The sequence below is a fragment of the Panthera leo genome, chromosome D1 (genome assembly GCF_018350215.1).
Source record: "Panthera leo isolate Ple1 chromosome D1, P.leo_Ple1_pat1.1, whole genome shotgun sequence".
In the NCBI taxonomy this organism is placed as follows: domain Eukaryota; kingdom Metazoa; phylum Chordata; class Mammalia; order Carnivora; family Felidae; genus Panthera; species Panthera leo.
Window position 1 is genome coordinate 109532736 of NC_056688.1, and position 12462 is coordinate 109545197.

The 12462-nt window shown below is 39.0% G+C and overlaps 1 protein-coding gene across 6 annotated transcripts in view; it reads left to right on the forward strand.

Annotated features, from left to right (window-relative positions):
- Positions 1-12462, forward strand: part of CD1H11orf80 (chromosome D1 C11orf80 homolog) — a 96638-nt gene that overhangs the window by 64568 nt on the left and 19608 nt on the right. For all 6 annotated transcript variants that reach the window (XM_042905841.1, XM_042905842.1, XM_042905843.1 and 3 more), the window contains 2 exons: positions 6515-6665; positions 8532-8678. In XM_042905841.1, coding sequence (XP_042761775.1) covers positions 6515-6665; positions 8532-8678 — 298 coding nt within the window. The remainder of the gene's footprint in view (positions 1-6514; positions 6666-8531; positions 8679-12462) is intronic.

The window sequence follows — 12462 nt, forward strand, 5'->3', positions numbered from 1 at the left end:
ACAAATACTTTCTCAAAATGTCCAGCTCATGTGTACATTTCTCTCTCTCTCTCTCTCTCCATCTCTGTCTCTCTCTCTCTGACACACACACACAAACCACACGTAAAAGAGTGGACAAGGCAACATGAATAAGAGCTAGCAAAAACAAAAGCAACAGGAGTACCCACTGGGACTTCAGATATTGGTAACATCAGATATTGATTTTAAAAATAAAGAATTATGCTTATTATATTTATGAAATTGAAGGCCAAGCTTAAAAATTTTGCCAGGGAACTGAAAACTATAAAATGTGACATAATTTTTAAAACAACCAAACAGAAACTGTAGAACCAAAAAATACAATAACCAACATTGAAATTAAATAGGCAGATTTAACAGATTAGACACAGCATAAGTGAATTTGTGAAGTAAAAGATAAGGATAGCAAAAACTAGTAAAATAAAGCAAAGAAAGACAAAAGGATAGAAAATACAGAAGAGAGGTTAACAGTGAGAGGAAACAGAACATTTAATGTACATTTAATTCATGTCCCAAAGGAGAAGGGAGAAAATGGGGCAAAAACAGTCGTTGAAGAATCAATGGCTAAGCAACTAAAACAGTTTCAGAGCTCAGCAATCAAGCAGGATAAACAAAAAGATATGCATACCTCTAGGAAATCAAAAACAAGGAAAAAATCAGCTAAGGAAGATGGATTTTCTTCAAAAGAGAAACAAATTGACAGCTGACTTCCTTATACCAACATGAGGTAGTAGTATAATAGTGTTAATGTCTGGAAATTTAAAAACTACCAACCTAGAATTCCATACCCAGTAACAATATTTCTCAAGATAAAAGATAATGTTGGGGCATCTGGGTGGCTCCATTGGTTAAGCATCCAACTCTTGGTTTTGCCTCAGGTCATGATCTTGCAGTTCATGAGTTCGAGCCCAGAGTTGGGCTCTGCACTGACAGTGCAGAGCCTGCTTGGGATTCTCTCTCTCTCTCTCTCTCTCTCTCTCTCTCTCTGTCCCTCCCCCATGTGCACGCACGTGCTCTCTTTCTCAAAATAAATAAACTTTAAAAAAAAAAAGATAACCGGGGCACCTGGGTGGCTCAGTCTGTTAAGCATCTGACTTTGGCTCAGGTCATGATTTCATGGTTTGTGAGCTTGAGCCCGTGTCGGGCTCTGTGCTGACAGCTCAGAGCCTGGAGCCTGCTTCAGATTCTGTGTCTCCCTCTCTCTCTGCCCCTCCCCTGCTCACACTCTGTTTGTCTGTCTCTCTCTCTCACAAATAAACATTAAAAAAAATTTTTTTAAAAGATAACCTACCGGGGCGCCTGGGTGGCTCAGTCGGTTGGGCGGCTGACTCCAGCTCAGGTCATGATCTCGTGGTCCGTGAGTTCGAGCCCCGCGTCGGGCTCTGTGCTGACAGCTCAGAGCCTGGAGCCTGTTTCAGATTCTGTGTCTCCCTCTCTCTCTGACCCTCCCCCGTTCATGCTCTGTCTCTCTCTGTCTCAAAAATAAATAAACGTAAAAAAAAAATTAAAAAAAAAAAAAAAAAAAAAGATAACCTACCCATATAAAGGTCATAATTCATATAGTAAGAAGAATTAATTCAACTGACTTTAGAACATAGTGTTTTGACATACATTCTTGGTATATACTCTAAGGATGAAATGAACTGAAAAGTGCTCTTGAAATTCATTTAGTGGTCTTGATTCTTGTTAATAACATTGGTATTATCATACTGAAATTCTTGCATGCATACTTGTTATAAAACAAGTAATTATGTTAAATTGTTAAGAACCAAAAATTTTAGCATAATATAGCAGATGTGGGAGTATAAATTCAAAGGAATAGAATATTTTTATTTTGAAATAAAAAAAATTTTGAAAGTAATCTTTTTTTAAAAAAATGTTCATTTATTTATTTTGAGAGAGAGCATGAGCAGAGGAGAGGCAAAGAGAGAGAGAGAATCCCAAGCAGTCTCCATGATGTCAGTGCAGAGGCCAGCGCAGGGCTTGAACTCATGTAACATGAGATCATGACCTGAGCCAAAACCAAGAGTCAGATGCTTAACCAACTGAGCCACCCAGGTGCCCCTGAAAGTAATCTTAAAGTGGAATTGAAAATATCAGTGTGTATGCCCAACTTTTCTGACTTTTGAAATTATATATTTTTTAGCTCTATCTGCTAAAAACAAAAAACAAACTGAGGAGCAATGAGCAGTCCTAGTATCCAGAATGTGTTCTCTAAATGTCATTGCTCACTAAAAAGGAGGAATGGCTGATTCCAGGCCTAAAGTAGAAATGTACAAGATGAGCATGGGTATCTTGTTGAGCCAGAAAGCAAAGAAACTATCAAAGGCCATGAGATTCTGTCAGAGAATTTCAGAAATTCCACTTCCAGCTATGAACAAATAACAGGGACTGGATCCAACCTCCTACCTTGAACAATTTAAAAAATTATATTAAACAACAGAGAGGACAGTGGTTCTAGAGAGAGGAGAAACAAATAAACCCTGTATTGCACCACCGTACTACCTAGAGAAGTTCACCAGGAGGGTATACCCAACTAGAGTCTGGTGGATCTGAGTTGAGAAGACGAAGTTCAGAGTTAGGGAGGTCCAGGGAAGCTAGAACTTACAGAAAAGAGTGCCAAAGAGGAGATAAAATACACAGAGAGAGCTCCAGATAGAGGAGAATCCCTGGAGTGCACACAGAGCTGGAAATAGTTTTTGTTCCTGCCAGGCAGGATGGAAAACATAAAGCATCAGGTAGAGTCCTAAGAAGGATTTGCTTGAATATAGTGGAGAAGTTAGCTTTAGCCTATAGGGTTCCCTGGTCCCACCTAACAAAGCTTAAGAGTAAGACCCAAAAGGCTCAAACTGTTCCCAAGTAACTTTATAGTGTCCCAGAAAAAAAGTACAAGAATATTTACAGGAATACAAAAGTATCCTGCATTCAGTGAGGTAAACTTCACAATGCTGGGCATCCAATAAAAAATTACTTGGTATGCAAACAAGCAGGAAAATAGGACCCATAATAAAAAATCAGAACTGCCCAGAAATGGCATAGGTAATAGGATTAGTAAACAAGGACATTAAGACAGGTATAACTGGAGGTACCTGGGTGGCTCAGTCCGTTAAACATCTGACTCTCGGTTTCAGCTCAGGTCATGATCTCATAGTTCGTGAGTTCAAGCCACATCAGGCTCTGCACTATCAGTGTGGAGCCTGCGTGGGATATTTTCTCTCTCTCTCTGCCCCTCCCACACTCTATCTCTCTCTCTCAAAAAGAAATAAACTTTAAAACAAAGGTATAACTGTATCCCATATATTCAGGAAGTGAAAGGGAAAAAATTGAACATATTAACTAAAGACACAAAAGATGTGAAAACCTAAATTGAACGTCTAGAGATAGAAATTAAAATTTTTAGGGTGAAGATACACTAGATGAGATTAGTGACAAATTTACACATTGCAGAGAAATAGATAAGTGAACTTGAATACATAGCAATAGAAACTAAAATGAAACAAGGGACTAAAAAAAATGAATAAAGTTTCTGTGAACTGTGGGATAACTTCAGGTGACCTAATTCAGGGACATGTAATTCAATTCCTGCAGGGAGGGAGGGCAGATAAAATATTTGAGGAAATAATGCCCCCCCAAATTTCCAAATTTGATGAAAAGTATGAACCTGCAGAGCCAAGATCAGCAAACTTGAAACATAAGAAACATGAATCAAATCATACCAAGATACACCATAATCATTGATTAAAATCAGTGATAAAGAATCTTAAAAGTGACTAGAGGTAGAAAGACACGTTTACATAGTGAGGAACAAAGATGCAAATTACTGCACATTTCTCATTGGGAACTGTAAGCTACAAGAAAGTGAAGCAACATTTTTAAAATAATAAAGGGGAAAAAAATCCCTTAATCTGGATTCTATACTAGGAGAAAATATATTTCAAAAATGGAAGCAAAATAAAGAATTTATCAGACATACAAAAGACTTCACCAGCAATCTATATTATAAGAAATGTGAAAGGAAATGCTTCAGTCAGAAGAAAAATGCTATCAGATGGAATTCTGGGTCTACACAAATAAAGAAGAGCCCTGGAAATCATAACTATCTGGATAGGTATAAAAGATTTTTTCCCCATTTAAAAAATCTCTTTAAAAGATAATTGACTTTTTATGGGGTGCCTGGGTGGCCCGGTCCGTTAAGCATCTGACTCTTGATATCGGCTCAGGTCACGATCTCATGATTTGTGACATGGAGTCCCACGTCAGGCTCTGTCTGCGCTGATAGCACAGATCCTACTTGGGATTCTCTCCCTCTCTCTGCCCCTTCCCCGTTTGCACATGCATGCACACATACTCTCTCTCAAAATAAACAAACATTAAAAAAAGTTTTTAATAAAAGATAATTGACTTTTGAAAGCAAAAAATGCCATCAGAGTATATTATATGTGGAAGTAAAATGTGTGAGAATAGCACAAAGGCCAAGAGAGGAGAAATGGAAGTATATTATTCCCAGATTCTTATACTATATGTATGTGCAACTGTTATAATATCACTTAAAAGGTAGACCGTAATAAATTAAAGGTGTATACTATAAAGCCTAAAGCAATCCCTAAGTTGCTTCAACAAAGAATTATAACTAATAAATCAAAAAAAGTGGGTGGTGCCTGGGTGGCTCAGTTAAGCATCCGACTTCGGTTCAGGTCATGGTCTCACGGCTCCTGGGTTCAAGCCCTGTGTCAGGCTCTGTGCTGACTGCTCAGAGCCTGGAGCCTGCTTCAGATTCTGTGTCTCCCTCTCTGTCTGCCTCTCCCCCATTACACTCTGTCTCTTCTTCAAAATTAAATAAACATTAAAAAAAATTTTTTAAGTGATAAAATGGAATTATAAAAAACACCAGTCCAAAGTAGAATCCAAAAATAGAAAAGAGGAAAAAGAAAAAAAAAAAAGGAAACAATGTAAGGAGAAAATGCCAAACACATAACAAGATTGTAGACTTAAAACCCAACCATAGCAGTATGTATATTAAATGTAAATAGTTTAAACAGCCCATCAAAAGTCACACACTTTGACTCTTCGGACACTCCACTCACTGAGTTTGTAGCACCTCAAAGCTAGCCTGGCTCTGAACAGTGGATGTGTTGGCCTTAGCTCCCGTTTTAATGTCTTCTTGGATTTGGGATAGAGACTTCATTTATGGGCACTGTCTCACTTTGTTCTGCTGTGACTTTTCATAATGCCCCAGTGCCTACTGGGTGAGGATTTTAATCTTCATACTTAATGCCTCGTGTTTACCCTTTTCACAAGAGGATGAAAACAAAAAAGATTAAGGAAAATATATTCCTGGTTTCTTCAGCCTTGGTTCAGGGAACAAAAAGTGTTAAGTATTAGTTCTTAACTGGGTAATTTTGCCCTCAGAGGACATTTGGGAATGTCTGGAGACATTTTTGACTGTCATGACTCAGGGGGAGGGTGCCACTGGCATCTAGGTAGAGGCCAGGGATACTGCTAAACGTCCTACAGTGCACAGGACAGCCCCTACAACAAAGAATTATCTGGCCCAAAGTGCCAATAGTGCTTAGGTGGAGAAACCTTGGGTTTAAAAGAGTGAGAGTGGGAGTAAAATCAAGAGAAGAAAACCGGGGAACCTGGGTGTCTCAGTAGGTTAGGCGTCCAACTTCGGTTCAGGTCATGATCTCACAGTCTGTGAGTTTGAGCCCCACGCCGGGCTCTGTGCTGACAGCACAGAGCCTGGAGCCTGCTTCTCATTCTGTGTCTCCCTCTCTCTCTGCTCCTCCCCTGCTCACTCTCTGTCTCAAAAATAAATAAACATTAAAAAAAAAGAGAAGGAAACCATTTCAGGGGCCTGTCCCCTTTGTCTTGGTTAGAGAATAGGGTTAGAGAAAGTAAGGAGTTTCCTTCTTAATCTGAATATACTCAAGTACTTACTGAAAGATATATCTTTGTATATATTTGTAGCATGTATCACACTGTATTACAGTTTACTGTTTTTTATGTGTATCTCCAGTACTATAAATATGATAACTTGAAGGTAGGTATTAAATCTTAATAAATATTAATAAACTAATATTAATTTTATTTATCATAAATAAATATTAATGAATTTTATTTATTATTAATATTAATAAATCTTAATAAAAATATTCATCTTTGTGTCCTCTGAACTTACTATAGTGTTTAGCCTGTAGTACCACTCAAACGTATGATGGAATGAGCAAGATGAAGAAATAAACTAATTGTCCAATACTATACCTGTAGCACACACTTACTGAACTCAGAATAAATTTCTAGGGATTCTAGTGGATCTGTCTGTGGTGCCTCACACCTGTATTCAATGTGAAAAGGCTTAATATATAATTAGCTAGCACCATAGTTTATTTCTGAGAGTGTGAACCAGGTCAGTATTATGTTTGTTTTATGCAAATGAATATATTGTCATTTAAAAAAAACCCTAAAATTTGGCAGTTTTCTTTAGCGACTATACATATTTCTATATGGACCGTCAGGCCTGCCTCTGATATTGCCAAGTCAGAAGCAGCCAACTACTACTGTCTTCGAAGATACCTCTTTCTTCATTGACTGGAAGAAATACCACTTGTGTCTGGTGCCCAATTTGGATCTCAGTTTGGATAGAGGTATATCTCCCTCTCTTTGCACAGGGATAAAGAAACCTGGAGAATATTATATAAATGCAAGTAAATATAAATAGCAGGTGTACATAAAAAACAGGACCCAGTGATCTGATGGCTTAGGTTGGGTGGCGCTGTTAGGGGTCTGGCTGAGAATCCACGTGAAGTGCAGCAAACAACAGGTCAACAGGCAAAGCTCCATTAGAGCCTGTTTTGGCATTACATGTTAATGCTGGTTTTTCTCTCACTTCCTCTACTGGCTCCTCTCTTCCTGGTCCTCTGAGGTAGTCATTGAGCCTTCATCTTCTAAGGACTTGTTCAGAGGGTTTCTCTTATACCTTAATCTGTTTTAGAAAGGATAGTAAAAGATTAATAACATCTTTGAACTATTGTGGAAGAGAAATGTTTCCTAATGAAATGAGAAAATGCACATAAAATTACTTAGAAAATATTACCATATAAATGCAAGGCAGGAGTACAAACTATATAGTAATCAAATAAGAAACTAGCTATAAGATTTATGCAGAGCCTGACCACATTAGCTTTGGATGAATTACACTGAGTTGGACACCTAATAACTGGATCAAAAAATAAAACTGGGAAGTAGGAATATGCAAACATGAGGTGATATCTAGGAGCTTTACAATGTTGAACTTGACTGTTATTAGCTAGAATTCTTTGAAATTTAGACGGTAGTCTGGTCACCTGGATCCTGAGGAAGGTAGCCAGTGGGGAATAGGTATTCTAGAGCTGTGATGGCATGAGGAGACTGGAGCCTCCTGGAACGGAGTATTTCTAGGGGAATGACAGAGTCTTCTCTAGGAAGTAAGCTTCAGAGTAAGGGTTTTTTTTCTTGAATAGGTAGTTATTCCAGAGGGTGGGATGAAAGAAGCCTGTCCTTGGACGGGGTCTCTGGAGATGAATGGTTTTGTGAAGAAAGAATGCTTGGTCTTAACTAGGGGTTGTCATGCCATTACAATTTTTGAATCTCTCGGGCTCTCCATATCTCCTTTTGTCTTTCATTTTTATTTTCATGCTTTGTTAGTTTTTTTTTTTTTCCGATTTTTGATGCCTGAACTTGCTCAGTTAACTTTGGAGATGAATAATGTAGAAAATATCTCCTCATCTTCCTCCATCATTACTCTAAGGGACAGAACCAGGATGTGGAAATACACGGAGGTATTTCTCTGAATGGATCTGGATGGAATTTAGGACTATCATGATTGTGTTTTAAAGGATCCAGGTGCTAGAAAGTGACGGTAGGGCATCAGATTACTTGGGAGTATAAATATAATATAGTGATGTGGTTCAGAACACAGATTTTGGAGTCAGTCTAAAACAGATCCACCACTTGCTGTCTCATGGTGGGCAATGTATTTAACCTATTTGTACTTCTTATCTGTAAAATGGCGTAAGAATAGGTCCTATGTCTTAGTGTTGTTGTGAAGTCTAAATATTTAGATAGTTCATGTGAAGAATTTAACAAAATACAAAGCGTGTAGTAAACACTTAATACAAATTAATTGTTATCATTACTCGGGTTTGACTCTGACGTCTGCCTCTTACTAGTGATACCTACCTTAGAAAGTTGTATAAAGAATGAATAAATGTATCGTATTAGTGTTTCCCAATAAATTCTACAGCATGCTGCTTGGTTTACATTTTGCACACTCAGTTGTTACTTTGATGTTCCTTCTATGAGTCACTATATTTGCTTCCATCATGTGGATAGAGAAACAGGTTCAGGAGGAAAAGGGAGTGTTTGATTTTAGATCTTAGATCATTCTTTGTTTGAGGTATAGGTTCTTTATTCACTTAGCATTCTGAGGGCCTTACTTATCTTAGAATACTGTATAATATCTTGTCCTCTAGATTTGGTGCTTCCAGATGTGAGCTATCAGGTGGAATCCAGTGAGGGGGATCAATCTCAGAATATGGACTCCCAGGGACAGACTCTGCTGCTTTTTCTCTTTGTGGATTTCCACAGCGGATTTCCAGTCCAGCAAACAGAACTCTGGAGTAGGTATAGGGGCTGCCAGTATGGGTGTGATTAAATGTTAAGAGAGTAAAGAAAGGGAGACTTTATCTGAATTACATATATAATTACATATATTTCTGTAGAATAATGAATTTTAATAAAAAATCTTAAATAGGTTAAACAGATTATATGCTGTGTAGAAAAGATCTGTATCTTAAAATGAAACCTCACTTAAATGATGACATTCCCAGAATGTTCAGAAATCAGCAGATACTTTCTATAATGCTCTTTAAAAAGAGGCTATTGGGGCGCCTGGGTGGCTTGGTCGGTTAAGTGTCTGACTTCAGCTCAGGTCATGATCTCACGGTCCGTGAGTTCGAGCCCCGCATCGGGCTCTGTGCTGACAGCTCAGAGCCTGGAGCCTGTTTCAGATTCTGTGTCTCCCTCTCTCTCTGCTCCTCCCCTGCTCGCGCTCTATCTCTCTCTCTCTCAAAATAAATAAACATTAAAAAAAAAATTAAAAAAAAAAAAGAGGCTATTACCTTAGATGAGTGGTTCTCAACCTTAGCTCCATGATATATTACCTGGGGAGCTTCTAAAAATGCCCAAACTTTACCCCCAGGGATTATGATTTCCTTGGACTGAGGCAGTGCTCTGATACCAGTATGTTTTTAAAGCTTAGGCCTGAGAACTGTCCACCACATTATTGCCTTTCCAGGTGGAATCAAGAAATGTTACCGGCCTTGCTTGGCCTTGACACAGTATCTCAACTACAACATAAGGTGTGGGAAGCATATTGGTACGAATAACTTTATGTCATTGTCACATAGACCTCTGGGAAGGGAGAAATTGTCCTCGTTCAGGCATACAAGGGGGAGCCTTTAGTATCTAACAAATTGATGATAACCTGTTATCAGAAAGTTTCTGTTTGGTGGTCCATGAAACATGCATCAGAATCACCTGGAGTATTTGAAAATGTGTTTCTTCCTGAGCCAAGAATCAATTCATTGTTTTGTTATAATATAAAAATATGGAATGGCTCAAGAATCTGCATTCTTAAAAATATTCTCAGGTAACTTTTAAATTTAGTAAAGTTTGAAAAACACTGAATATGAGCAGGAGTTAGCTTATGTGTTTTAATCCAATAAACCCTGAGGGATAAATTTACGTGTTTCTCAATGCCCTTCTAAACTTTGAGGGAAGTAGCAAGAAGTGGAGCTTATAAATATGTGGGGAAAGGCTCATAAGCCTCCCTTTTGATGCTCCCAGTATGTTTCTGTATTCTTTCTCTGTGAGCCAGTGTTTTTTCTTGGGACTCTACTCTGAGCCATTCCAGTGCTTGTTTGGTGTGGCCCTGCTCCCACTGAGTCATGAGAGAAATGACACAACTTATATCCCCAGATCAGAAGAGCTCATGCTGATTGGTGCCAACTATTTTTTGAACAAACTATTGTCAGTTGTGGGATTCTTCCTGCTGCCTGCCCTCCATGCATCTCCTGGCTTTCTTCACTATCTATATATTGTTGAGGAGAGAAGCACTATCTTCCTGGGCTCTGCCTTGCAACTCTTTATTTGAGGAGCTGTTTTTGTCTGATGCCCCTGGTGTTCTGTTCATTAAGGCCCTGGAATGGGAGCATAGAAGAGACCCAAACTAATGAGGCTTCCAGCAGTGAAGACAGAATGAGGTTGCGTAGGGTTGTTACCTGGCTCACGCTCATATGGACAGAGGCTGATAAGAGAAGAGCTTAGTATAGGGGAAAGGACTTCAGGTAGAATCAAGAGAGCTGGTGTTGTTGTTGTTGTTGTTGTTCATTTAGTTTTTGAGAGAGTGAGTGAGCAGGGGAGGGGCAAAGAGAGAGGGAGAGAGAGAATCCCAAGCAGGCTCCATGCTGTCAGCGCAGAGCCTGATGTGGGGCTCAAACTCACAAACTGTGAGATCATGACCTGAGCCAAAATCAAGAGTCAGATGCTTTAACCAACTGAGTCACCCAGGCGCCCCTAGAGAGCTGGTTCTAACTTTACTTCTGCCAAATCAAATTCCTCAGTGGTTTTTCAGAAGCAAGTCTCATAAATCAGCTGATCCTCTCTTTTCATATATTTAACATGAGATTGGTAGACTAGGGGCTAAAAGGCCCTTTCAAGTCTCAAGACCCTCTGAAGACTTAAGATCTACTATCTTCTAGTGAGGTTGTTTTGTTGTTGTTTTTTTTCCGTGTGTGTGTGTGTGTGTGTGTGTGTGTGTGTGTGTGTGTTTGGGAGAGTGCAAGCAGAGGAGGGGCAGAGAGAAGAGGACAGAGGATCAGAAGCAGGCTCTGTGCTGGTGGGCTGACAGCAGCGAGTTTGATGTGGGGCTTGAACTCACAAACCACGAGATCATGACCTGAGCTGAAATCAGACGCTCAACTGACTGAGCCACCCAGGTGCCCCCCTGATTTTTTTGAGGTCTTCTAGAGGGAGTACCACATTCAGTCTTCCCTAGGATGATGTAAAGTGTGATACCATGTTCTGAATCCTATTATTCCTGAATCCTCCCATACCTGAAGAACTCAGATTCCTTAAAACCAGTGTTTTCTATCATTCTTGTAGTAAGTACTGTGATAGTTTATACATGTCTGCTTATCTTGACTCTGAAGGCCTGCAGCATCTCAGGTAGTGACAATACTGATTATTGTCTATACAATCTATACAATTAAATAGAAATTCATCACTGCATTAGTAAACATAGTATCTTTTTAAATTTCCTGACATATCTGGTGGTTTAGGACTAGCCTTTGAAAAAAGATGTACTGTGAAGGTAGGTAGATACAGATATATGGATAGAGATATAGTAATTTTATCTTCTTTCTCCCTTATTCTTTTTCATATCCTTGAAAGCTTTCTGTAGAGCTACTTTTAGGAAACAGATTGTGCAGAACTACAGTCTGTTTCCATGTGTCTTAAAAAAAATCACTGGCCTCCTGCCCACCTTGTCATGGTAACTTTTCTATGATTAACTCATTATTTTGCTACAGCGTTAAAGGCATCTGGTGGTATCAGCAGTTTTAGGAGAACAAACTTGTAGCTTTTTAATTAAATGTCTGCTTTCAAAGGGGTCTAACTGATTTCTTGAGGCTATTCTTAGGACCAAACTATAGAAAACAATCCATATGATATCATCATAGCAATAGCAATATTTTCCCTTTGAATATTGCAATGTACATTTTAGAACACTTCATATATATTATCCTAGTTTATCTGCACAACATGCCTGTGAGAGCGGGTGTTATAAAGCCAATTTTAGTTTTGAAGTGAGAACAGTCAAGTGACTTGGTCACCATTAGTTAGTGGTAGAATTCACTCTAGAATCTATGTTCTCCTAACTCCAATTTTGGACCCTTTTTGAGCAGATCACATATTACATTCCTTTCTGGGAAGGCATCTTTGTGCCTTGTGGTAGAAAATGTACTTTCTGGTTTGCATTTTTAATGCAGCCCTGAGAAAAGCCAGCCAGCCGTTGGCTGCTTCACCATAGTACCTTTGAACAGACTTTTCAGGGTAGAGTAGAAAAACACTGAAAAGGAAAGGTTTCCTCAGGTGTGAAGTGAATTTGTCTTCCTGTGTCTGTTGCCTCTGAGTCATCAATGCGAGCCTACTGCTGGATGACATATTTTGCCTGTCACTCTTACCTGTTAGCTATTCTGCTGTGCAGTGGTGCCTGTGGTTACTTTATCAGAAATAAAGTACTTTTTCTATACCACAGCATATCTGAGAGGATTAAGACCCTGACAGTAGCAGTGGCTCACCACGGCAGTGATGCTCAAACAGGAGATGAGTAGGGTAGATACA